General features: G+C 43.2%; 1 protein-coding gene across 1 annotated transcript in view; it reads left to right on the top strand.

Moving 5' to 3' along the window:
- The window catches only part of SETD2 (SET domain containing 2, histone lysine methyltransferase), a 482,526-nt gene that overhangs the window by 341,510 nt on the left and 113,314 nt on the right, over positions 1 to 27,702 (top strand). The window contains 2 exon segments of the mRNA XM_030196916.1: positions 5,459 to 5,533; positions 22,374 to 23,052. Of these exon segments, the coding sequence (XP_030052776.1) occupies positions 5,459 to 5,533; positions 22,374 to 23,052 (754 nt within the window).

Genomic DNA, 27,702 nt, shown 5'->3' with positions numbered 1-27,702 from the left:
AGAAGAGAGAGAGAGACAAAACCATGAGTTGAGAGTGCGCCAAAGATTAGCGACTTTAGAGTCCCAGCACCAGGGGGGGCTAGGACACACTGTCCTACGGGAGCTGAAGGAATGCAGAGCAGAGCTTCAAAAAATACAAATTAGACAGATGGAATATCATAGAAAATTAGTTCAACAAAAATTCTTTGAATTCAGCAATAGAGCGAGCAGGATGCTGGCACGCAGCCTGCGCCAGAGGCAAATGGGTAGCACAATTACGAAATTAAAGGGATAGGGAGATAAACTGCTTCATCAGGACAGGGAAATCAGAGAACGTTTTGCACAATACTACTCAGCCCTGTATGACAAAGAGACAACAGCATCCCTTGCAGAGATCCAGGGCTATCTAGTAGGGTTGGACCTACCCAAACTGACAGAGCAACAAAAAATCAGCCTAGATAAGCCTATTACATTAGAAGAGGTAGAGGGGGTCATAAAAGGCTTGAAGGGGGGGCAAAGCACCAGGCTTGGACGGGTACACAGCTAAGATCTATAAATTAATGGGAAAGGAACTGGGACCCCTATTGGCGAGAGTGGGAAATGAGTGCTTCAAGTCAGGGAAGCTACCGCAAAGTATGCAAGAGGCAGGAATTTCATTGATAGCTAAGCCAGGAAGGGACCAAACAGTGTGCGGATCTTACCGACCAATATCACTGATAAATGTGGACATCAAGATCCTGGCTAAGGTAATGGCGGAAAGAATTAATAAATTCTTGCCCCAACTCATTCACGGGGATCAAGCAGGTTTTATACCCCAACGCCAAGTGGCGGATAACATCAGAAGGACCTTAAATGTAATCTGAGAAGCACAAAAATGGGAAGAGAACTTTATGCTATTAACCACCGATGCAGAAAAGGCATTTGACAGGGTGGAGTGGAAATATCTATGGAAAGTGCTAGGGACCATGGGGTTTGGACCGGGGATTCTGACATGGCTACAAGGGCTATATGAGGCACCGGTAGCTAGGATAAAAATAAATGGGGGGTACTCCGCTCCAATCAGAATCCAGAGAGGCACACGACAGGGATGTCCACTCTCACCCCTATTGTTTGCAATGGCAATTGAACCCTTAGCGCAAAAGATTAGAGAAACTGCATACCTAAAAGGGCTCCGCATAGGAGACAGAGAACACAAGATAGCGCTATTTGCGGACGACATCCTTTTCTATGTGCAACACCCAGAAGAGACATTGGCCCACATATGCAAGGAGCTTAAAACATTCGGAGGGGTGTCCGGCTTTAAAGTTAACTATGACAAATCGGAAGTCATGGGGATAACGGCGCCCACATCAGCCTTTGAGGAAACACTACAAAACTTCTTCAAAAAGACGAGGATTAGTTTCAGATACCTGGGTATACAGCTACCCCGGGACCTGGCACAGCTTTACAGACTGAACTATGAACCACTAATGAGAGAACTTAGGAAAGATATGAATAGATGGAAAAATGGATTGTTATCCTGGTGGGGCAAAATAGCAGTAGTTAAAATGAATCTGATGCCTCGATTACTATTCCTCTTCCAAACACTACCGGTGGGAATCCCCAAAGGGGCATTGAATAAACTACAAGCAGATATATCAAGATTTGTCTGGGGGGGAAAACAAGCTAGGATATCGAAGCGAATCATGTGGGGGGGCGTGGAAAAAGGGGGGAGAGGGCTTCCGAATCTTCTTTGGTACTATTAAGCAGCGCAATTAAAACAGGGGGCAGAGATCACAGGTAGCAGTCCTAGAACAACACCTTACACCACACTGTAACTTAGAGAGAGGCCTTTGGGGATTTAGTTCGATGCCTATATCCAATCGGAGGAGTATCAGCCCCTTCATAGCCCACTTGGGAAATACATGGGAAACACTAAAACGCAAATTTAGAAAAGGGGGGAGAACTTCCACTCTGGCACATATCATACAAGAGGATGCATTCCCAGGGGGACAGGAGGGAAGAGCATTCCGGGAGTGGTCTAGGAAAGGATTGCAGACATTCCGAGATCTCATGTCCCAAGGGACAATGAAAGAATTCAGGGAGCTACAGAGGGAATATGACCTCCCAGAGACAGATTACTTTGCCTTCGTACAGGTTAGACACTATATGCAATCACAGGGGTGGCTACAGGCAGACCCAAGGGAAGGGGAAAAACTGGAAAATACATGGGAAACTCTGGAGGGAGGAAGGAAGGGCATATCCAAACTTTATCGGTATATACAAGGGGATACATTTATTAAAGTACCCTACATGAAAGCATGGGAACGGGACTTACATATTGACATGAGTGTGCAAGAATGGGAACGGATATGCTTGGAGGTGAAAAAATCATCAGTGTGTGTATTAATAAAAGAAAATGCCTATAAAGTCTTAAGCAGATGGTACTATACGCCGGACAGAGTGAAGCGCATGTACCCAACTGCATCTAATCGATGCTGGAGATGCGAATCAGCACTGGGTAACTTTCTACATGTATGGTGGACGTGCCCTCCCATACAAACTTTCTGGATGGAGGTAACGGCACATTTGACACTGATTCTAGACACTCAGTTTCTACCTGAACCGAAGTGGTGTCTCATAGGATGGAGCAATAAGAGAGGCCAGAAATGGCAGAGACGGCTCAACTGTTTGGCAGCAGCAAAAATGGAGATTGCAGCTCACTGGAAACAACGCACAGGACCAACGATTTTAGACTGGAAAACGAGACTCCGGGTCCTAGTGGATCTGGAGAAAATGATAGATCAAAGAATGGGCAGATATAAACCAGAAGCGACAGAATGGACAAACTTGGACCGAATCTGGAATAAAGCCATAGACACTCCAGAAGGGTAACCACACGAGCATGGGAGGGGGGGAGGGGGAGAAGGGATAGGGAGGAGGGGAGGAAAATAATACAATTTTGGATAAGTGTTATAGCGGAGCTAGAGCTGTTTTAGATAATCAGTAGCCTTGAGGCTACAACGATGTTTATTGTATAACTCCTTTTTATTGCAGTGTTGAATAAAAACTTATTTAAAATTTAAAAAAAAAAAAAATATATTCACCTAACTTAGGGGGTCTTTTACTTAGACGCGCTGGCATTTTTAGCGCGCATTAAAAATAGGCGAGCGATAAACACTAAAGACACCAGTGTATTCCTACGGGTGTCTTTAGCATTTAGCACGCACCTATTTTTAACGCATGCTAAAAATTCCAGCGCTCCTAATTAAAAGACCCCCTCAGGTTCCTAAATTTGAAGCAAGCAGCCATTTTTCTCTTCATATTAAACTTTTCAAGCTGGGATTTTTGCCAGCAAGTATTTAGAACAGAGAACATTATGGGGTCCTTTTACAAAGCTGCGGTAAGCACTGACATATGCTTTCCACAGCGTTAAAGGGCTTACTACAGGGCATGTTGAGGCGTTGTGTAGTAATTTTGGGATATACAGTGGGGGAAATAAGTATTTGATCCCTTGCTGATTTTGTAAGTTTGCCCACTGACAAAGACATGAGCAGCCCATAATTGAAGGGTAGGTTATTGGTAACAGTGAGAGATAGCACATCACAAATTAAATCCGGAAAATCACATTGTGGAAAGTATATGAATTTATTTGCATTCTGCAGAGGGAAATAAGTATTTGATCCCCCACCAACCAGTAAGAGATCTGGCCCCTACAGACCAGGTAGATGCTCCAAATCAACTCGTTACCTGCATGACAGACAGCTGTCGGCAATGGTCACCTGTATGAAAGACACCTGTCCACAGACTCAGTGAATCAGTCAGACTCTAACCTCTACAAAATGGCCAAGAGCAAGGAGCTGTCTAAGGATGTCAGGGACAAGATCATACACCTGCACAAGGCTGGAATGGGCTACAAAACCATCAGTAAGACGCTGGGCGAGAAGGAGACAACTGTTGGTGCCATAGTAAGAAATGGAAGAAGTACAAAATGACTGTCAATCGACAAAGATCTGGGGCTCCACGCAAAATCTCACCTCGTGGGGTATCCTTGATCATGAGGAAGGTTAGAAATCAGCCTACAACTACAAGGGGGGAACTTGTCAATGATCTCAAGGCAGCTGGGACCACTGTCACCACGAAAACCATTGGTAACACATTACGACATAACGGATTGCAATCCTGCAGTGCCCGCAAGGTCCCCCTGCTCCGGAAGGCACATGTGACGGCCCGTCTGAAGTTTGCCAGTGAACACCTGGATGATGCCGAGAGTGATTGGGAGAAGGTGCTGTGGTCAGATGAGACAAAAATTGAGCTCTTTGGCATGAACTCAACTCGCCGTGTTTGGAGGAAGAGAAATGCTGCCTATGACCCAAAGAACACCGTCCCCACTGTCAAGCATGGAGGTGGAAATGTTATGTTTTGGGGGTGTTTCTCTGCTAAGGGCACAGGACTACTTCACCGCATCAATGGGAGAATGGATGGGGCCATGTACCGTACAATTCTGAGTGACAACCTCCTTCCCTCCGCCAGGGCCTTAAAAATGGGTCGTGGCTGGGTCTTCCAGCACGACAATGACCCAAAACATACAGCCAAGGCAACAAAGGAGTGGCTCAGGAAGAAGCACATTAGGGTCATGGAGTGGCCTAGCCAGTCACCAGACCTTAATCCCATTGAAAACTTATGGAGGGAGCTGAAGCTGCGAGTTGCCAAGCGACAGCCCAGAACTCTTAATGATTTAGAGATGATCTGCAAAGAGGAGTGGACCAAAATTCCTCCTGACATGTGTGCAAACCTCATCATCAACTACAGAAGACGTCTGACCGCTGTGCTTGCCAACAAGGGTTTTGCCACCAAGTATTAGGTCTTGTTTGCCAGAGGGATTAAATACTTATTTCCCTCTGCAGAATGCAAATAAATTCATATACTTTCCACAATGTGATTTTCCGGATTTAATTTGTGATGTGCTATCTCTCACTGTTACCAATAACCTACCCTTCAATTATGGGCTGCTCATGTCTTTGTCAGTGGGCAAACTTACAAAATCAGCAAGGGATCAAATACTTATTTCCCCCACTGTATGTATGTAAACCATGTGCTAAAAACATCATTTTTTATTTTCCACAGAGGGGACGTGTCTGTGCCAATCACAGCTATATTAGTACGCACTAATTGATTAGCACATAAGCCCTTACCACCTGCAAAATACGTGGCAGTAAGGGCTTATGCACTAATATTTTTTAATGGCCCCATGCTAATGGGAAAATTAGCATGTGGCCATTAATACAAAAAATAGGAAATATAGCCTTTTTTACTACAGCGGTAAAAATGGCCTTGGCGCACAGGAAAGACCCACTTAAGGGCCCACTGAGGCCACTTTTTACCAGAGTTTGGTAAAAAGGCCCCTACGTTTGCAGGATTTGCACACCACCTGCCTACAGATACCTATAGCAGCATTTAGAAGAATTGCTTGTGTAACATTTACATCTGCCATTTTCAGAGCACGTTTTCTGTCGAGGTCCAGTAGTGATCCAGACCCAGCCCATCTCAAGGCTAATGGCATGGAAATTGAAAGGTGAGATTTAGGGAAATTAAAAGGAGGCTTTGGCATCCAAAAACTAGTCAAAAAATGTTTTGTTAGTCTAATAAAATCATGACCTTATTTTCAATTTTTTTCAGGCTAATATTGAGCCTGCAGCTGTCAGTGATTACAGAGGCACTGACTGCTGTGGACAGACCTTGATCCAAATATTCAGTGCCAGGCCTAATCCAGGTACCTGCTTTGAATATCCAGGTCTTTGGCAGCTGCCAGAAATTATCCAGTTGTCAGCCAGTATTCAGAGGAGTGCTTCGATAAAGTTAGGTCAGGCTTTTTGCTGTCGTAACTTTATCCATTTACTATCTTGGCTCTGTCCTGACTCTGCCCCGTACTAACCGATTAGTACCATGAAGGTATGTGCTTATAATCAGTAGCATTACCCACTTAAGTGCTACTGAATATCAGCCCGACACAGAGAACTAAAATTGCTCTATACAGTTCTCGCTCAATTACAGTCAAAATAATCAACTAGTCAGAACAAAGTCTCCAGCCCTATAGTTCACTAATAATGATTAAAGGACTTCAACGTGTTGGGCCACAGTATATCTTTAACTGAGTCATAAAGTACATTATCAGACTGAATTTCTGACTTCCTGATGCAGATTTCAAAACATGATTGTGTGGAAACAAGGGAATGTCAGATAAATTATTGTTGGAAAAACAGTTGAACTTACTTGAATAAGGTTTATTATATACAAAGTGATTTTTGTAAAGTTTTCACTGCACAAGTTTATTTTGAGTCACACAATGGACTAAGGATGATAATGTGCTTTATGGCTCAGTTAAAGATATACTGTGGCCCGACACGTTGAAGTCCTTCATCATTATTAGGGAATCATAGGGCTGGAGACTTTGTTCTGATTAGTTGTTTTGACTGAATATCAGTGGCAGAACCAGCCAGCAGAATTTAACTGGGTAGAAGCCTTCCTACCCGTTTAAATCCTACTGAATGTCTGTGCCCTTTGTTTTATTTTTATTTCTAAACATGTCATCTTGTGAAATTATCTCAAATCAAGAAATAAATCTGCTAGTAAAGCAAAATTCTTCAAGGACAAGCTGGATACACTAATTCTCACAACATGGGTGATGTCATCTGATGGAGCACGACATTGGAACCTTTCTCCAGTACTGACTACAGAACTTTGAGACAGTTCAACTATGCATATGTGCCATCTCCAGTCTGCTGTTTGTGTGGGACCATACTAGTCTTGTGTTTTCTGTGGAGCTGTTAGGACACAATCGTGATCTCATCAGAACTTTATCTCCAAATTTATTTTGTCAAATTATGTAAGTTCCCTTCACTGTCATGTGGAACACTTTCCGGTGACCTATCTAGTTAGATTTTTTTTTTTTGTTATTTTGAAGTTTCCTTTATTTGTTTTATTGGCTCAATGTAGACCTCTTTAAGTTTCAAGCTCCCATTTGGGTTATTTTTCACATTCAACTCCTTTGATTTTATTGCAGCTGTTTTTCTTCCAGAATGTCCCAGGAGGAAAGGCCCATGACTTCAAGAAGTGCTTCCAAAGCAACATGACCATATGTATCACAGATATACAGTTGATGCTTGGGGCCTGACCTTGTTCCCTCTCATTATATTCTGTGTTCATGGATGTCAAAGAGAAGGATTCATGACCCTGAGAAACAGCGCAAGAAGATTTTGGCACAGATAAGACTAGTTAGTCAGTATCTACATCAAAAGCATCAATCTCCATGGGTCCCAGACCTGCAGTGGACACAGGAGATGCATTTATATCGAGAGTGTCTCACTCACCCTTGATATCAGACGTTGATAAATGCCATTAGAATCAGTCATTATCTGATTCCCGTCCAAAGAAGAGGAAGGGATTCGTCCTCATCTTTATCAAAGCAGAGAAATTGCAATTCTGATCATTAATGGATCCTGGGATGCCTCAACATCCTGCCTCCTTGAAGCACAACACCAAGAGAACTGAGATTGCCAGTGTCCTTCAAGCACCACCACCCCCCCCCCCCCCTTCAGATGTGAGAACTGGTCATCCTCCGTGACATCGGAGAGAGTGCAACAGCCTCCAAAGACGCAAAACCCCACTTACGATACACTCCATTTAGCACAGAAGGGCATGGTCACTCCTACTGTGATACCCACACCTTTGTTGATGGCAGCTGAGCTCTTTGCTCAATTTGATAATGTTGCTTTTACATTGCCAATGTTGAGACTGGACATGATCCAAATTATTCTCCAGATCCATGTGCTGCCTGCAGGAGACATTTCTAAAGCGAAGCCTCAAAAGAGTTCAGAGCCAATGGCAATCTCCAGTGCATCCACGATCTTCAATGTTTCAATACCCTTGCACAAGGCCTGACCCAGAGGTTAGTAGATCGAAGCAGGCAGAGACTTAAACTTCTCCACTGGAGTTTTTTTTTTTTTTTTAATATGTTTGATTCGGAGTTCTTGTGGGATTCTGATGATGAACTAGCGGTTTTCTTTGAGGATGGATCCCCAGGTCCTTCTTCAGACCCCTTCTCACCTCAAGTCCACATCGGAGGAACTCTAGTCCATCAAGTTTGTCAAGGGGAACTCTAGTCCATCAAGTTTGTCAAGGGGATGGTTTATGTGAGGGGTCCAGTTATAGCACTTTCCCTCTGAGGAATGTACCATAGACATGTAAATAAAGGCACTAAATCTAGGGGAAAATATATCTAAACGCAGGTTCCAAAATTCAGAATTCCTTCTTATTCACTGATGAGCAGCACAGATCACACAGATAGAGGAATACAGTGCACTCCATTTAAGTGCACGTCGGATAAGAGCATTCTCTGTTTAACTGCATGCCATACTTCGGTCCCGTTTTTGGCACCATCAATTTCTATGGGGACAAACTTCATTTTAGCGCACCACTGATAAGTACAAGATTCGCTTATATGCATGGTTCAAGACCGCTCCTCTGCAGGAAAGACTCCACATAAGCGCGTGCATGGAATATGGAAGCCGATTGATGCGTGGCAACCGAGATTTCAAATTGTTGGAGCATGCACCGGGGTCGTCGTCGTAGCGGTGGCAGAACTGTAAGACTTTACTGGCTGAACGAATAGAAGTTCTTAAAAAAATTAGAAAACAAAGAAAGTCAAGCATCTATTGCTAAAGAATATGGTGTCAATCCCAGTCAAATTTCACGTGTCTTGAAGCAGAAAGAGTGGCAAAACAATACAAATCCAAAACGAAAACGTGCAGGAAAAGCTGAGGAGGTAGAATGCTCTTCGGTGGTTTTCTCGAGTCAGGAGCAGACAGTTTCCTGTCAGTGGTCCACTGCTTATGGAGAAAGCTAACCAGGTAGAAAGTCTTGGACTGACTGAATTCAAAGCCACTGTTGGATGGTTGGAAAGATGGAAGGAAAGGAACAGCATAAAATTCAAGAAACAGCATGGTGAGAAACAAGACGCTGATGTCTTTGGTGCTGAAAATTGGGTTGTTTCAGTTCTTCTTCCTACCATCTTGAACAAGGTTTCACCTCGTGACATTTTCAATGCTGATGAAAATGGTCTCTACTGGCGAGCGATTCCTGATGGAACGCTTGCATTCAAACATGCCGAAACTACTGGAGGTAAAACATCGAAGGACCAACTGACAATCCTCCTTTGCTGCAATATGGATGGGAGTGAGAAGTTGGAACCTCTCGTCATTGGAAAGAACAAACAGCCCCGTTGCTTCAAGAAAGTTAAGCGACTTCCTGTGTCATATGAGGCTAACGCAAATTTGTGGATGAGTGGGGAAATTTGGAAGCAGTGGCTAAAGAAGTTAGACACTAGAATGCGGGCACAAAAGCGTCAGATTTTGTTGCTTTGTGATAACTGTGCTGCACACAGGGATGATGTCAGACTGTCTAACGTCAAGGTGGTCTTCCTACCACCAAACACTACCTCTCTGATCCAACCTCTGAATCAGGGCATAATAGCCAATTTCAACCAACATTATCAGGCTCTTGTGCTACGTCATCTGATGAGCGTTATGGATGACTAGACTGGGAAGGTAAGCGTGCTGTTGAACTGGCTCGTAATCTATCACTGTTGGATTCCCTACATATGCAGAAAGAAGCCTGGAATCATGTTACACAGGCAACCATTGTGAACTGCTACAAGTGGGCAAACTTTGTTAAGGATGTGGAGAGGGATGAAACAGGTGCAGCTGTGGCAAACGCGTCAGATGAAGAGGTTATTGACATCCCAGCCGGTTTTACTGAAGCGGAGTTCCATCACTACGTAGCTGCAGCTGGTTTTACTGAAGCGGAGTTCCATCGCTACGTAGCTGTTGATTACAATCTACAAACAGCTGAAGACAGCACTGATGTTGAGATATGCTCCTACATGCAGGCAACAACGGCTGGTGTTGGAATGAGATGAAGAAATGAGCAGAGAGGCACATGCTGATGAAATTCAACAACCTCCTCCTGTCACTTTTGCAAGAGCGCTGGAGAGTCTCAACACAATGCGGGCCTATCTGGAGGCCAATGGATCTCAGTGCTATGACAGTTTTTACCGTCTGGCAAACGTCTATGGAACTCACAGACCCAAGAGTGTACAGAGGACTATAACTGATTACTTCAAGCCAGCCTAATGTCAGTTAACTGAGACTGTATACTGTACGTATAATAATAAACAGTACTGTACATATGTTTATCAGATGTCTAGCTTCTTTGGGTCACTACGGTTAAGTGCACGCTCTGGTTAACTGCATGCATTTCTTTGGTCCCAGACCCTTGCACTTAAGCGGATTGCATTGTATTTATTTACAAAGATAAAGTGCAAAAAAAAGACATTCCTAGGATAAGCAGGCCTATAATTCTCACGTGGGTAACATGATCCACATTGCCCAGTTTGGAGCTTATATCAAGCTGGAAAGAGCTTTGAGGCGTGAGAGACTCGCTCCACTGCACTTGCGTGAGTCCCTTCCCGCCCACCGCGAGATTGCAGGACTGTCAGTTCATGATGATTGGATTATTTTCTGACCCTCATCACGCAGAACGAGGAGTCTCTTCTGCATCTCAACCTCCAGTTTCTGACCCTAACGGCGTGGGTGTTAAGAGACTAGACTTTGCTTCTTTGTCTCTTCCAGGGGGTGTCTCCTGGGTCTTGCTGGCTTCCAGGAAAGATTCCACTAAGAGGTGTTACTCCTTTTAAATGGCAGAGGTTTGCCATCTGGTTTGAGGGCAAGGCCCTAGATCCTATTTGTTGCCCTACACAGACCTTGCTTGAGTACCTTCTACACCTCTCTTAGTCTGGCCTTAAGACCAACTCATAGGTGTTCATCTTAGCGTGATTAGTGCTTATCATCAGTGTGTAGAGGGTAAGCCCATCTCTGGACAGCCTCTAGTTCACTTCATGAGAGGTTTGCTTTTGTCATAGCCCCCCGTCAAACCTCCACCTGTGTCATGGGACTTCAGCATCGTTCTCGCCTAGTTGATGAAAGCTCCTTTTGGGCCGCTGGATTCCTGTCATCTGAAGTACTTGACCTGGAAGGTCATTTTCTTGGTGGCTGTTACTTCAGTTTGCAGGGTCAGTGAGCTTCAGGCCTTAGTAGTGGATGCACTTTATACTAAGTTTCATCACAACAGAGTAGTCCTCCACACACACCCTAAGATCCTGCCTAAGGTTGTGTCGGAATTCCTTCTGAACCAGTTGATTGTCTTGCCAACATTCTTTCCCCGACCTCATGCCCATCCTGACGAGAGCGCCTTGCACATGCACACCTTGAACTGCAAGTGAGCGTTGGCCTTTTACAATCCACCCAACTTTTTGTTTCTTTTGTTCCCAACAGGATTGGTGTCTCCATTGGAAAACACACAATTTCTAATTGGCTAGCAGGTTGCATTTCTTTCACTTTTGCCCAGACTAGGCTGACTCTTTGAGGGTCATGTCAGGGCTCACAATGTCAGAGCCGTGGCTGCGTCGGTATCCATTTGCAGTTAGCCTCCATTGAAAAAATTTGCAAGGCTGCAACGTGGTCTTCAGTCCACACATCCACATCTCATTACTGCCTTGAGCAGGACACCCAATGTGACTGTCTGTTTGAACAGACAATACTGCAGAATTTTGTTTGGGGTCTAGAATCCAACTCCACCCTCCTAGGCCCGTTTTGTTCTGTTCCAGACTGCACTCTCACACAGTTTGTGTATAGTTTCAGGTTGATCTGTGTTATGTCCTCACCATTGCAAGGCCCAATTTACCTATGGTTGTTTTTGGTGTGCCTGGTAGCTAGGAATTCCCCACTTGTAAGAATTATAGGCCTGCTTGTCCTCAAAGAAAGTGAAGATACTTACCTGTAGCAGGTATTCTCCCGGGACAGCAAGCCTTATATTCTCACAAACCCTCGACCTCCTAGGAGTTGTACTTTTTTTTTTTTTTATAATCTATAGAATTGGACTGGTGGTCCCACGTTGTCATGGTGAGCGGGAAGGCGCTTGTGCATGCACAGTGGAGCAAGTCTCTTACGCCACAAAGCTCTTTCCAGCTTGATATAAGCTCCGAACTGGGCAATTCGGATCGCATTTCCCACTTGTGAGAATATAAGGCCTGCTGTCCTCAGAGAATACCTGCTTCAGGTAAGTATCTTAAATGATTTGTAAGTCTCTAATTCTATCACCTAATGAAAATGCTTAGGATAATAAAATGAACAGAAGTTAGATGGAATAGTAACACATACTGTGTACCGACAAAATCTACCTGTAAATAGTGATTACAGAACTTAAATTATACGATCTTGGTATATTGGTAGAGTCATCTCACAGTGAAAGCAGTGGCAAGTAGCAAGGCAAGTGGTGGTACCTTTCTGTAGTGGTTGTGCACAGTGTGATGGTTGTATGTCCTCTGCCTTTTGCAGTTGCATCTTAAATAATTTTATATCAGAGATGTCTTTCATTCCACAATATTATCATAACAGATGATTGGCCTATGCCCTTTTGTTTTGGCTAGGCAAACCACAAGAATGTCTTTGATGTCATCTTCAGATATCCCCCAATACTTAGGGCACCAAGTAGTCTGGGACTGCATAAAAATAATTCTCGTTCAGGGTTATCTGCATGCCTCTGGACTGAGCCAGATATGTCACTTGATAGGCAATTCCTTGGGGTCACACCCATTATCCTTTTCAGATGCAAGGTAGGGGACAAGTCTTTCAGCACAAAGCACAGTGCTTTCAGGTGACATCATAAGCTAGCACCACCTTCACACCCCTCCTCACTTCACCAGAAATGTAAGTTCCCACCAGAGAAACTCTTTATCAAGTTTGTCAGGGAGATGGTTAGGCCATCCCATTTTAAGTTGGAGATGGAGGAGGAGCCCAGGGTTGAAACGCTGAATATCTTCCAATTCCTTGACCCAACCAAGGAAGCTGTTAAAACTCCTTTCACAAAATCCTGAAGGAGGTGCAGATGAGCATGTGGGAGATCCCCCCTTCCTTTTATTGACAAGAAGATCACCTCTATGTATGGATCCAGAAGGCTTCAAGGTTTGAGCACGAGCAGATTCCTCACTATTTCATGGCAGTTGAATCCGCTCTCAAAAGAGCCAAAAGTTCCAAGATTTACTTTTCAGAAGTCCCAGGGAGAAAGTCAACACTGGAGTCTTTTGGGAGAAAAAGTTTTCATAGTGTTATGCTAACCTCGTATTTAGTATCCTGCATCTCTTCATGGGCATGTACTTGCATGACATAGTGTACAGTATAACAGAGTTTGCCAACACTTTTCCTATGGAAAAGGTTGAAGAGTTTCATGGGCTAGCAGCCAAAGGGAAAGAGCATGAAAAATATATGGTCCATGTGATCTATGATAATTTCTGTATGGTATTGAGAGCTTCTTCAATGGGGATTGAACCCAGAGACTTGCTTGGCTAAGGGCTTCTTCCCTTAGATTTGACGTGCAGAAAAAGTTTGCTGAAATGCTATGCCATAAAGATGATCTCTTTGAAGATCAAATGCAAGAAGTTGCTACTCGCACCACGCAGCATAGTGACACTCCTAAGACCCTTTCCATGCTTACTTCCAACCTAACCTCTTCTTCCAAGAGGTATCACAGGATTTCTATTGCCCACCACTACTACTATCAAAAGCATGAGTATCCAACTCGTCCCAAACTGAACAAGGGTCTTGTTCTCATACCAGACAGCACAGCAGCCAAAATCAGGGATGGGGTTCTGACTGCCTGTAGAAGAACATAGCTTCAGTTCCTGTATCCGTCCAGCAGATTTAGTGGTACGCAAGAGGCTATAATTTTTTTGCAAAAATAATGGCCCCTTTAATCTCAGACTGGTGTATTCTCAAAATAGCCTGAATGGAATACCATCTGCAGTTATTGGATCTTCCTTAAAATTGCCTACCAAGAGCATTGAAATCAAGCTCTCAACATCATAAAAAAAAATTACAAAGGAACTCTCTTCCCTCTTAGAAGACAATGCAGTATAACCCATCCCACAAGGGGAAAGTGGGCCAGGATTTTATTCAGGTATTTCTTGATCTCAAAGAAAATGGGAGGATTCTGTTCCATCCTAGGCTTAAGAGCTTTCAGTAAGTATCTGGTCAAGCAGAAGTTTGGGATAGTTTCCCTAGACTTCTTAATCCCTCTTCTCCAAAAAGTGGGCTGGCTATATTCTCTGGATTTGAAAGATATTTATACCCATATTCAGATGCATCCAGCTTACAAGAAGTATCGAGATTCATCATAGGAAATGAACACTACCAGACTTATATCAATGTCTCACATATTTACAAAGTGCCTTGCAGTCATAATAGTGTATCTACACAAACTGGGACTGCATGTGTTTCCCTGTCTGGACAATTGGCTGATAAAGAACACATCAAGCGAAGAAGCAGAAACATCAGTACACTTAAATCATTCAGGGGTTGAAGGTTACTAGGATTCATCATAAATTATGCTAAATCTAATCTCAAATTGGAGTTAATAGGAACCCTTGCTAGACACAGCTGTAGCATCTGCCTTTCTTCCACAGCAAAGGATCAAAATGTTAGTTTCTGTAATGGAAAACATACTAGAAAGTCAGCAGGTATTAGCTGGGCAAATGACCATGGCCCAACTCAATTTGAGAAAAGCCCAATGGACACTATCCATGTAATGGCCTTGGACCACTAGGAATCTACAAAATTGAATATCTTCTCCTTTATGGGACTGTGTCTTGGTGAGCAATACATTTCTACCTGGCAAAAGAAATCAATTCAAGTAACTTTCACAACAGATGCATCCAAGCTGGACTGAGAGCTCAATTTAGAGGGGTTTTACTTTAAGGGCTTATGGTCTGCCCAAGAACAATTTTATCAAACTCGCTGGAGCTCAGGACAATATGGAATGCTGTAAAGGTCATATATCAGTTCATCAACATAGTTATCCTAATTCAGGCAGAAACCAGGTAGTGATGTACTATGACAAGTAGGGAGGAACGGGGTGTTAGGAGACTGTCGGAATGTGGGACCAGGCTATTTCTTAGAGAATAACTCTCAGGGTCACATACCTGGCAGGCAAGGACAATTACCTGGCAGACAAACCAAGTTGGATCCTACTACCCCACAAATGATCCTAGGACAAGGAGGTGGCCCACAATATATTTGGAGAGTGGGGCATTCAGTTAATAGATCTTTTTGCCACTCCTTTCAACAAGAGGGCCTTCAGTTCTGTTCCAGGATAAGTACTCATGGCAAGCTAACTTTAAATTTCTTTCTTCTTCATTTGTGTGTGTGTGTGGGGGGGAGTGATCTGTAAGCATATCCTCTGATACCTCTTATAGCAAGGCAAGTTTGGTTCTTTCTTGCTTTGGATCCTTCCCTGAGAAGTCCCATTAGTCTGGAATATTTTCTAGCAGTGATCACATAGGATCAGAGAACAGTGCTGTATCCTAAGGTCAAGTCCCTAGCTCTCTCAGCTTGGATGTTGAGAGGTTAGTGTTGGATTCTCTGAAGTTACCTTACAATGTTTCTTGAGTCTTGTTGGCTTCCAAAAGAGATTTTACTAGAGATCATATAGTATTAAATGGAAGAGGTTTGCCATCTGATGTGACGGAAAGGTCTGAGTTCCTTTTTCCTCTCCCAGACAAAAACAGCATGAATTGCTTCCCCATCTCTCCAAGTCAGGTCTAAAGTCCAAATCAGTTAGGGTAGATCTCAGTGCAGGGGTGGGTAACCTCGGTCCTCAAGGGCCAAAACCCAGTTGGGTTTTCAGGATCTCCATTGTATGCAAATAGATCTCATGCATATTCATTGGGCACACCTTCCTTAATGCAATTGATGCTTATCAGATAGAAGATAAACTTTCATCTTGCTATAGCCTTTAGTTGTTCACTTTATGCAGAGCTTGTTTCTATTGAACCCTCCCATCAAAGCCACCCACAGTGTCATGGAACCTAAATGTTGTTCTAACCCAGCTGATGACATTTCCATTTGAGCCACCTAATAGCTGCCGTCCGAAATACCTAACATGGAAAGTTTGGCTTTTGATGACAATGACTTCAGAGTAAGTAGGCTCCATTAACTTTTTAAACAATAGAGTGGTTTTGCACACCCATCCAAAAATCCTTCTTAAGATAATGTCAGAGTTCCATCTTAATCATTCAGTATTCCTGCCAATATTTTTTCCTAGACCTCATACCCACGAATGTGAAAGTACCGAACCCTTTGGATTTCAAAAGAGCCTTGGCCGTCTATATGCAGCAGGCTAAAGCTTATAGAACAGAACTTCCCAATCTGTTTGTCTTGTGACCTGGGCGAGTGCTATATAGCCAAAATCCACACTAGCTGAAAATTCGCCATGTTGGAGACAGTTATGGCAGGGAACAGGATATTTTCCCTGAAGCAGCACAGGCGATACAGAGATTCTTCAGGTTTCGACTATAGTAGCTATGCTTATGCATGAAAGATTTGGAAGATTGAGTTTGTGGATATACAACTCTAGATAAGTGCAGTATTGAATTTAGTATGTGCATAGCCATTAAACTCTGTTCCTATCAAATGCTATTATAGTTTTCACTCCTTTCTGTTCTTGGATAAGTAACATTTTTTTCTTTGACCTATGATGGTGTTCAGTAATCCCGCTCTGTTGGTTTAGGTGTGGACTTGTACTCTGAGGTCATTTTTTTTCCACTTTGAGATTGATTGGAGTGATTCTGTTTAGCCGTTAAGGTTTTATTTGTTGTGGGTGCTGTATAGAACATCATTTATTTATTTTATTTGTTGGGATTTATTAACTGCCTTTTATAAAGAGATTCGCCCAAGGCAGTTGTGCTGCACCCTCTGGGTCCTCACACTTTCGGCTGCCATGTGAATTAATTTGTTGAGAGTAGAGATCATGTAATCTTTACTCTTAACATTATGTGCTTGTGGGAAATTATTTGGGGGGGGGGGTTTGTTACATTGTGAGGGTATTTCCCAGTATACGTTTTGTTTGATGTGAATTAAGATGGCAGCTGCTGAAAGATTGGTGAGTGTTGCTGTAGAAGGTTTACCTAGTTTGGTTTTTTCCTTCTTTTAACACTAATAGGATGGGGGCAGCGGTTGGCAAACACACTTTCCAATTGGCGGTCAAATTCCATTTTCTTCACTTACAGTATGCCCAGGCAGGTCTTTCCCTAGGGGGTCATGTCACATGTCTATAAGGTCAAAGCCATGGTAGCATTGATAGTCCACTCAGTAGTCAGCCTCCATAGAAGAAATTTGCAGTGCTGTAACAAGAACATCTGACCACACATTCACCTTTCACTATGGTATAGAACAAGACTCCTGATACAAGAGTAAGTTTAATCTTCCACAATTTATTTGGGGATTAGATTCCAATTCCATCCCTTCTAGACCCACTTCATTCAGTTCCAGGCAACCTTTAAACAAACAAAAAAAAAGATAATAAATAATAATGGCTTATAGCCACCAAAAATAATTGAGTTTCTATCAGTTGGCAGTGCTCTGGTTCAGTTGTCCCCTTTTTTCTGTTAGACAGCCTGAGTTAGGGAGTCGCATGTTGTGAGGATTAGTGTATCCTGTTTGTCCTTGGAGAAAACATGGTTACCTATTGTCATGACTCTTGGGAACAGAACACCTATAGCAGGTGTTCTCCAAGGACAGCAAGATACAAATCCTCACATTCCTTCCCACATCCCAAAGGAGTTGTATTATTCTTAACCTAGTGATGGACTAACGTGGTCTGTGTGACAGTGGCAGGCATGAGATGACGCGTATGCATGGGTGAGTGTGCTCAAAAAATCTGTAGTTGATAATGGAGAAAGTTTCCGCATGGAGCTCCATTGGAAGACGTTATCCATGTTATGAGGATTTTAATCCTGTTTTTCTCAGAGAACACCTTTTACAGGTAAAAACTGTGTTTTATTCTATATGGTCAATATTTTCATGTTTGTATAAGATGTAATGTAGATAATTTAAAAAGTATCAATTTAGAATTCTTGTGTTTCTATTGAAGAGTTTACAGATAAGGCTTATTATCTTTTAAGTTTCACATTTGCAGCATCCTTGTTAAAGTATGATTTAGTGGAGCTGCAAACTTTTATACCACATTTCTTTAATTCCATCCTCAGTTGGAATTTGAATTTAAGTGCTGAAGCCATTGCATTTTCTTTTATTTAAAGTCTGAATTTGCTTGTCAGTTCTGCTTTTAGAATTTCAGAATTCAAGGTATTTTATGTATCCTATCCCTTTCTTTCCAAAATAACACTGCTAAGCTTTGTTCTTGGGAGTTCTAGTTTTCCTTCACACCAAGAGATCTGACTGTGTCCTGATCAACAACCATTTAAGCAAATTAATGTGAAAGGATCAAGAGAGCTCTAAATCTTGTTTGGCCTAAACTAAGTGACTTTGTACAATGAAGTAATTGAGGTTGGCTCAATGGAGCTTCACTTCTGTAACACAGGCAGATTGGGGGAGGGAGGGGGAGAAAATGCTGAGCATTTATCGATAGTGAGGTCTTCTGACTGGGCTTGGGATGCATGAATACCAAATTCCAGAGGGAGATAATGATCTATGACCCCTGTTCCTGGATCATTGCAGCAGTGGCTGGCCTAGATGAGAATAAAAAGGAGTGGAGGTGGCGGAGAAAACCCATGTAGTTGAGAGAAGATTCATAGTGCCATAGCTCCTACTGGAACAGGTTGTGATTGGACTAAAGGCCTAAAAAAATAAGAAACTGCAGGATCAAAAATAAATAAATAAAAGATCATTAATTCATAATGGTGGTTTTTAAAAAAAACCCTTCAAGCAGCAGAAGGTATGTTGTAAGTTCTCGGCTAGGGGCGCATGTGACACTGTTGATGTGGTATCCAGGATCTCTGCCCAAAGTTTAGTGATGTGCCTACTCTCATGGCTGTATGTTTCTGATTTGAAGCCGGTAGTTCAGCAGAGGTTGGTGGATGTCCCATGCTGGGGGAATAGCCTTTTGGAGAGAAGGTTGAAGAGTTTGCTGACCAAATCAAAAAACATACTAATACTATCTCTTCTCTCTCTCACCAGGTGCCTTCTGCATCTGCTTTCTCATCTAGGAGGTCTTTTGGTAACTTGAGAAGGGGTGCCTACTACTCTGAAGAGTGTGTATGCCGCCTCCTTTTGCCAGCCTGCTCAGGCTCAACCCCAGTGCGCTTGTTTCCGTCAACAACATGCGCCTAAGGCCTCTGCTGCTCCCCAGTCAAAGCAGGAGACGAGCTTTTGTCTGGCTCCAGCAGAGTATTGCTGCTGTCAGTGTCTATCCCAGATGACTTGTCCATCTGGGGGAGGATGACGTTTTTCCACGAAGGTGGCCTTATAACCTCCAACCAGTGAGTTCTCCAAATAGTCCTTTTCAGATACACCCTAAATTGGCATCAGAAACCTCCAAATTGCCTGAGAGCTCATTACTTCAGTTCTCAGCACGAGCAGGTACTTGCAGAGGAACTCATAGCCCTTCTGAAAGATCCATGCGGTCAAGCCTGTTCCACCTGGGGAAGAAGGGCAGAGATTACATTATATTTGGGCTATATCCTGCTAACACCTTTTCAGTTCTACCTCCTTGTGCATTAGAAGACAGGGGAATGCGTCCTATCCTTGACCCAAGGGCCCTAAACAAATTCCTGCTCAAAGAAAAGTTCAGGATGGTTTCCCTGGGCACCCTTCTCTCCATGATTCAGGAAAGCAATTGGCTATGCTTTTGGGGCTTAAAGGATACATATACACACATCCCGATTTCGGCTGGGAACACATCACTTCCAGTACCACATGTTGCCCTTTGGCCTCACATCAGCTCCCAGGGTATTTACCAAATGTCTAGCGGTAGTCGCAGCATCGCTACTTAGACTGGGAATCCATGTGTTTCCTTATCTCGACGATTGACTAGTGAAGAGCACCTCAGATGTTGGTGCTCGGGAGTCCATATGGAGGACTATTCGGGTGCTCGAGCTACTAGGTCTCATATTCAGCTACCCCAAGTCCCATTTTCACCCTGCCCAGCATTTGGAATTCATTGGAGCCCTGCTCGTTACACAGAAGGTTTGAGACTTTCTCCCAGGGCCGAGAGCAGACACTCTAGTTGCACTGGCTTCTCAGGTTTGTGCCTCTCAGCAGGTCACAGCTCGACAGATGTTGAGGTTATTGGGCCACATGACATCCATAGCTTGTGACACGCCTTCACATGAGATCTGCTCAGTGGACCCTGGCTTCTCAGTAGTGCCAGGCCACGGGAGGTCTGGAAGATGTCATCCGAGTGGCCCCCTTAGCTTGCTCGCTCTTTCTTGTGGTGGACCAGGGACTTCCATTCCAAATTCCTCAGCCGCAAAAAGTTCTGATGACGGATGCATCTCTCCTGGGTTTGGGAGCTCATGTAGATGGACTTCACTCTCGAGGTCCGCCCAGGAAATGGATCTCCAGATTAATCTCCTGGAGCTTCAGGTGATCTGGAATGTTCTAAAGGCTTTCAGAGATCGGCTGTCTTTCCAAATTGTACTCATTCAAATGCACAATCAGGTTGCCATGTATTACACCAACAAGCAGAGGAGCACTGGACCTCGCCCTCTGTGTCAGGAGACCGTCTAGATGTGGCGTTGGGTTCGCCGGCATGGCAAGTTCCTTTGAGCCACTTATCTGGTGGGCAAAAACAACAGCCTGGCCTACAGACTGATCAGGGTTATGCAACCACATGAGTAGTCTCTCGACATGGGCGTTGCCCAAGAGATCATCCAAATGTGAAGCACCTCCTCAGTAGATCTCTTTGTCACTCAACTCAATCACAAGTTCCCTTGGTTCTGTTCTAGGCTCCAGGCCCATGACAGACTAGTGTCTGATGCCTTTCTCCTTCATTGGGGGACAGGTCTTCTGTATGTGTATCTTCCCATTCCTCTCGTGGGGAAGATTTTACTGAAATTCAAGCAAGACTGCGGGACCGTGATTCTGATCGCACCTTACTAGCCTTGGCAGATCTGGTTCCCTTCTTCTGGAGTTATCCTCCAAAGAACCTTAGAGATTGGAGTGTTTTCCGATCTCTTCTGCATCCCAACTTTTAATCTCTGGCCGTCACAGCCTGGAAGTTGAAAGCCTAGAATTTGCTTTCTTGGGTCTTTCACAGGGTGTCTTCCGGGTCTTGCTAGCTTCCAGGAAATATTCCACTAAGAGGCGTTACTCTTTTAAATGGAGTAGGTTTGCCATCTGGTGTGAGGGCAAGACCCTAGATCCCATTTCTTGCCCTACACAGTCCCTGCTTTGAATACCTTCTACACATATTCAGGTCTGGTCTCAAGATCAATTCTGTGAGAGTTCACCTCAGTTCAATTAGTGCTTATCATCAACATGTAGAGGGAAAGCCCATCTCTGGACAGCCTCTAGTTTGCTTCATGAGAGGTTTGATTTGTCAGAGCCCCCTGTCAAACATCCGCCTGTGTCATGGGACCTCAGTGTTGTTCTCACCCAGCTGATGAAAGCTCCCTTTCAGCCACTGGATACCTGTCATCTGAAGTACTTGACATGGAAGGTCATTTTCTTGGCTGTTACGTCAGCTCGTAGAGTCGGTGAGCTTCAGGCCAAAATACTATGATTTTAATCCGTTGACGAATAAGTCATTTACAATCTCAGGATTCAGTCTAGTTCTCCTTTTTTCCACATTCCTTCCCGCAATAGAAAATGTCCTCTCAGAAGATAATCTGGTAGTAGAAATGCACAGGATCCCCCTGCAAGTTTGCTATCTTTGGCCAGCATTTTCTCATTTATACAAAATGACAAAACATCATCATCAGCATCACTTAAATACAAATACTTGTCCAATTTTTAACAGCCTTCAGAGGAGACTTTGTTCTATAAAAGTTGCTCAGAAAACTACAACATCAATTTTCATTCATTTGGAGAGGGTAAAGAATGACATGGGGACCAAGTTTGTCCTCATCCTCACCTTCTCCCTACAGACTTCTTACCCCTTCTTCACTTCATCCTCACAGTAATTCTGTTGAAATATTAGTTACCACGTGTCCCCATCCCCATGTAATTCTCTAACCCTTATCACAAAGTATAATTTTTTCAGCAAATAAGATTTGGTACCCTTGTTAGTCTGTAGGAGCAGAAGGAATCATACCCTGCAGAATGGAATCAAAGGAATTGGAAGGCTTAGGCAGAATTCCTAGTGTTCATCAACAACTCACAACCTGCACAGAATCAAGTTTTCTCTTTGACCACTACTGCAGTTAGAAGTGAACTCTTGGTAACATGTTCATAGAATTTCCTTTTTGTTACTGTATTTTTGTGTGCTTGACTTTTTTGACTGATTATATTCATGTGCCATATTCTAGCAGAATACTGAAAAGGCTTGTCTTTCACCCTCTACCTCTCCAGATATGAAACTCCCACGTCTTCTAAAAAGAAAGTACGGATTAAGGATCGAAACAAGTTATCCACAGAGGAGCGCAGGAAACTGTTTGAGCAGGAAGTGGCCCAGCGGGAGGCTCAGAAGCAGCAGCAACAAATGCAGAGCCTTGGAATCTCATCCCCTATTCCTTATGAATCCCTGAGCTATGGCAATCACCATCATAATTACATGGGTTATCCTCCTGGTTATCCTATACAGTCTTTCGTGGATCCCAGCAACCCCAATGCTGGAAAGGTGCTCTTACCCACACCACCACTTGATCCCATCTGTTCCCCTGCCAGCTATGAACATCCCCAGACAGCATTGGTACCACATTCAGGCGAGGCAACCATGGACACCCCTCAACCTGTACCAGTAGTACAACATGTAGCAGCAACAATGGAAGTTTCAGCTCAGCAATATGTAACGCAGAGCAAGACCGGGGCGCCTCAGGAACCTAGTGTCACCATGCTGCCAGTGCCTGCTCCAGCTCCAGTTCAGAGTTACGGAGTTTGGGACCCCAATCAGCAGCCAGTAGCGGTTCAGCCCCAGCCTCAGTATTCACCAGCTCACACCCAGACTGCCATGTACTACCAGGGACAGGCATGTCAGACAGTTTACAATGTGACCACATCTTACGCTCAAACTGCCCAGCCAGTTGTACAGGTAACTCTTAATATCTCTAAAGTGTGTGGTTTTTGTTTGTATTTCTTAAATAGATGCTCGTGTCATTTATCTTGTTCGCAATGCAAAGTTTCAACTGTTCCACTGACCTTTTATTAAGTAGAAATCTTGAAGAGATGGTTTAAAGTGCATCATCAGCTTTGTGATGCGTTGAAGCTTAGGGGGTTGTCCAGATGGACTGCAGAAGCACAGCAGTTGTCTGACATCCCACTACTGTAAGTAAGCAGATCTCTCATATTTTATGATTTTAGAATTGGTATAATTCTCTTTCTTACCCAACAAAACACTATATTTAAAATTTTGTTTCCATTCAGAGCTTTCTTCTGTCTTTTGTGAACCAGTACCAAATCAGGAACTAGTCACACTCTGTCTTAGTGTAGGTGGACAGAAGAGCAGAGCAAGGTGAGCCACCACCATACCTCCAGCAGAGATCCTCCTCTTTGCAGCACTCACTGCTGCCACTTAATGACCAGCAGCCTTTAGAGGAGGGCTTCCCAAATATCTCATGGTGATGCCATAGCTACTTGGGTTTTTGGGATATTGACAATGAATGTACATGATGGAAATGTGGACATACAGGATGGATGTACTCCATGTGAGTGAGGGTTGCACTGGTTCTGCTCTGTATGTTGAAATCTTTATGATAGTAGAGGAGTCTAGGCTGTGAGAATGAGATTTCAGAGGGTGAAAGGATTTGGCCTTTATGTAAAACGGATTAAAGCCTTGCTAGTCATTCTGTTTTTGACTTACGCATCATTTTCCATGTTTTGTGGTAAGAGCCCTTTGTAAGGGTAGAGAGGTCTGACAGCAGGAATCTGTATAAGCTATATGTGCCAGAGCCAGTGATAGGAGGCGGGACTGGTGGTTGGGAGGCGGGAAATACTGCTGGGCAGACTTGTATGGTCTGTGCCCTGAAAAAGGCAGGTACAAATCAAGGTAAGGTATACACATATGAGTTTATCTTGTTGGGCAGACTGGATGGACCATGCAGGTCTTTTTCTGCCGTCATCTATTATGTTACTATGTTACTATACTACGACTCCACTATAAGGTCATATAGCTTATGTACTGTCATTGTGTATATCCTACAAACCTGGCTGCCTGGACAGTCCCTGGGACTGGTTTGGAGAGCCCTGCTTTAGAATGCATACAATAGCAACATCACCCTTTAGAACAGGGAATCTCCTGATTGCAGGTTTGGGTTAATTATCACAGTTGTAATAGATTTGTGATGCTGTTGGCTACTCAGTAATTAGTTTTCCTGCACCACTGACCAAAATTGCATGGTAATACTTTTAAAACAAATAGGAGGAAATATTTTTTTCATTCAACAAATAGAAACTTGAAACAAAGAAACATGATGGCAGGTGAGGGCCAAATGGCCCATCCCGTCTGGCCTTCCACAGTAACCACTAACTCCTCCTTTTCCTAAAGAATCCCACATGCCTGACCCACACTTCCTTTGGAACTCATATCAGAGGATATGGTAACAGCAGTTAGAGTATGTGGGTTTAAAAAATGTTTTGGACAACTTCCTGGAGGAAACGTCCATAGTCTGCTATAGAGATAGAAGTGGGGAAAGTCACTTCTTATCCCTGGGATTGGTAGCATGGAATGTTGATACGATTTGGGATTCTGCCAAGTACTTGTGACCTGGATTGTCCACTGCTGGAAGCAGGATACTTGGCTAGATGGACTGCCTCAGTATGACTATTCTTATTTCATATTATTGGATCCATCAGAGGATCGCTAAATGATTGCGCACTAGTTTTATAGGGCTTTTCAGCTTGTAGAAAAGATGGATGAGGGGAGATATAATAGAGGTCTATAAAATAATGAGTGGAGTTGAACGGGTAGATGTGAAACCTCTGCTTACGCTTTCCAAAAATACTAGGACTAGAGGGCATTCAGTGAAGCTACAATGTAGTAAATTTAAAACAAATCGGAGAAAATCTTTCTTCACTCAACGTGTAATTAAACTCTGGAATTCATTGCCAGAGAATGTAGTAAAGGCGGTTAGCTTAGCGGAGTTTTAAAAAGGTTTGGACGGCTTCCTAAAGGAAAAGTCCATAGATCATTATTAAATGGACTTGGGAAAATCCACTATTTCTGGGATAAGCAGTATATAATGTTTTGTACTTTTTTGGGATCTTGCCAGGTGTTTGTGACCTGGATTGGCCACTGTTGGAAACAGGATGCTGGTCTTGATGGACCTTTGGTCTTTCCCAGTATGGCAATACTTATGTACTTATGTATAAGCTGCGTTGAACCTGCCATGAGTGGGAAAGCGCGGGGTACAAATGTAACAAAAAAAAAAATGATTTATTGTAGAAATGTACACTTCAGGGATATGTGCCCAGCTGTATAGACACTAATCCATTCCCTCGTCTTGTGCCATTTCGACTACTGCAACGGAATTTACACCGGTTGTAAGGAGCACACCCTTAAGAAACTCTAGACAGCGCAAAACTCGGCGGCGAGGCTGCTATTTGGCAAATCTCGATTTGAGGCAGCAACGCCCCTTCGTGAGAAGCTCCACTGGCTCACGATCAAAGAACGAATTGAATTCAAAGTCTGTGCTCTTACCCACAAGATTGTATACGGGGACGCTGATCGACCTCCCGCCCAGAAATTCCGAGAAGTCGTCCCGCACCTATCTCAATCTCCACTTTCCTAACTGCAGGAACTTAAGATACAAGCTGCTCTTTGCCTCTTCATTTTGCTTCCAGTGTCCCTGTTATTGGAACGCTCTGCAATCAACGTTACAAGACACTACCGATCACAGTCTATTCAAGAAATCCCTAAAGACCTACCTATGTGATCAATCATTCTCCTCAGCTGCTTGACCTTCTGCATCTCTGCCTTCCTTTTCCTGCTGTTTTCCCTCTCTTCCCCTCATCTACTGTATTCTCTGCTTTGCACTACTATTATGTTGTACTTTTCATCAAACATTGTAAGCCACATAGAGCCTGCCTTGGTGGGATTATGCGGGATATAAATGTTCATAATAAATAAATAAATGATACGACACTGACTGCTCTTACTGAGCATTCATGTATAGTATAAATTAATGTACAGTAGCAAGGAAGAAGTAAAATTAACTTTATGGTGCTGGGAAGAGCATCTGTCTTGGTAAATAAACTCTCAAAATTGCCTTCCCCTCAATCTGGTTCAAAACACACTGTCCGCACATTGTGTATTGTTTTCACCAAACTGGGGGAGGTGTTCCCAGCAATATATTTTGAGTAGGTTCTGAAAATAATTCTCATAGATTGAAGATTCAGATCTTAAGTTCTTAATTTTCCAGCAAGATTTCATTCACATTGAAAGCTGAGTGGACAATCCCCCATGGTGGTGATCAAAACATGCACATAATTTTTCTTCAAAGTTTAATGCAAAATCTGCAGATACAAGTACTTGCTTCAGGTCTACACCTGCACTGGCACTTTGAAAATTTCCCCTAATCACCTTGTATAATACTCTTATTCAAAGTACTATGGAGTGTAGTCTATAGTATGTTAGTGAGGCTGTTAAGCACAGTGCTGCTTTTTCTCCACAGACTAGCAGGGGGATACAGGCACATTCGTTAGTGACATCAGCAAAGCCTGTGTTTCAGAACTCACTTCTAGCTCAGAAAAGTCTTTTGGACCTTTCTAAGTCTGTGTGGGGGTTCCTCGCTGCCATATGATTTTCCGTCTCTGTCTTCTTTATCCGCAATTGAGTGAATAGCTGTCCTTCTCATTCCCTCTTTAAATTCGCCTCAGAAAGAAGCACCTCTGCCCCACAGACAAGCTGTTCAATCTCGGTATTAGGGAAACGCAAAGATAAACGACATACTTCCCCACATGGCTGCCCAGACTCGGGCAGACCAAGGTGATAGCTATAGTGCTGTCACCTTCTTAAAAGCAAGAACAAGAAACAGATGACTCTTCAGGAAAGAAAAGGAACATAAACTCAGACTTTACCGCAGAGGGAAGACCTGTCAATCAGGACAGAATCCAACATGAAATCCATCTCTTAAGCCTACAAACTCTGCAATGCCTCCTACGGCTCTTCAAGAATTCTCACATAGTGTCCTTATACAGCTATTGAAACACTTTGTTCAGGATAGTGCAGCTATTCTACAAAGTACTCATTCACCTATAGTCTGATTTCCACTTTGCAGTTAGCACAGCCAGACCTGCTCTCGCTCATTTTAAATTGAGAAGAAGTGAAAATGTCTTTGACTGTAGCATAATGGACCTTGAATAGGAAGATGTTTATAAATACCTAGGATACAGGAAAAAAGATCAGCAAAGACTATTAAAGGAGATTAAAATTGATACTGAAGAGTGCATTAACATCATGGAATAAGACGCAAGCTATTAATTGACTGGCAAGTACCGTGTTATATATTTTTGGAATTGTAGCCTGGCTCTTAAAGATCTTGAAAAATTAAATGTGCGAACCAGCGAACTCCTCCATGGGCACAAGGTCATTTATAGGAATCAATGTATAGCATGCTAAGACTGTACATTCCTCCCTTAGAGGGAGAGAGAGATCATATGTATAGAGCTACTATCTTAGGCTCCAGGCCTACTTAACAGCTTCAACAGATCCAAATATACAAAAAGTATTGAAGTATGAAAGTAA

The sequence above is a fragment of the Microcaecilia unicolor genome, chromosome 1, assembly GCF_901765095.1.
Source record: "Microcaecilia unicolor chromosome 1, aMicUni1.1, whole genome shotgun sequence".
NCBI lineage: Eukaryota > Metazoa > Chordata > Amphibia > Gymnophiona > Siphonopidae > Microcaecilia > Microcaecilia unicolor.
The sequence above is the reverse complement of the archived record's forward strand: the minus strand, read 5'-3'. Positions and strand labels throughout refer to the sequence as shown.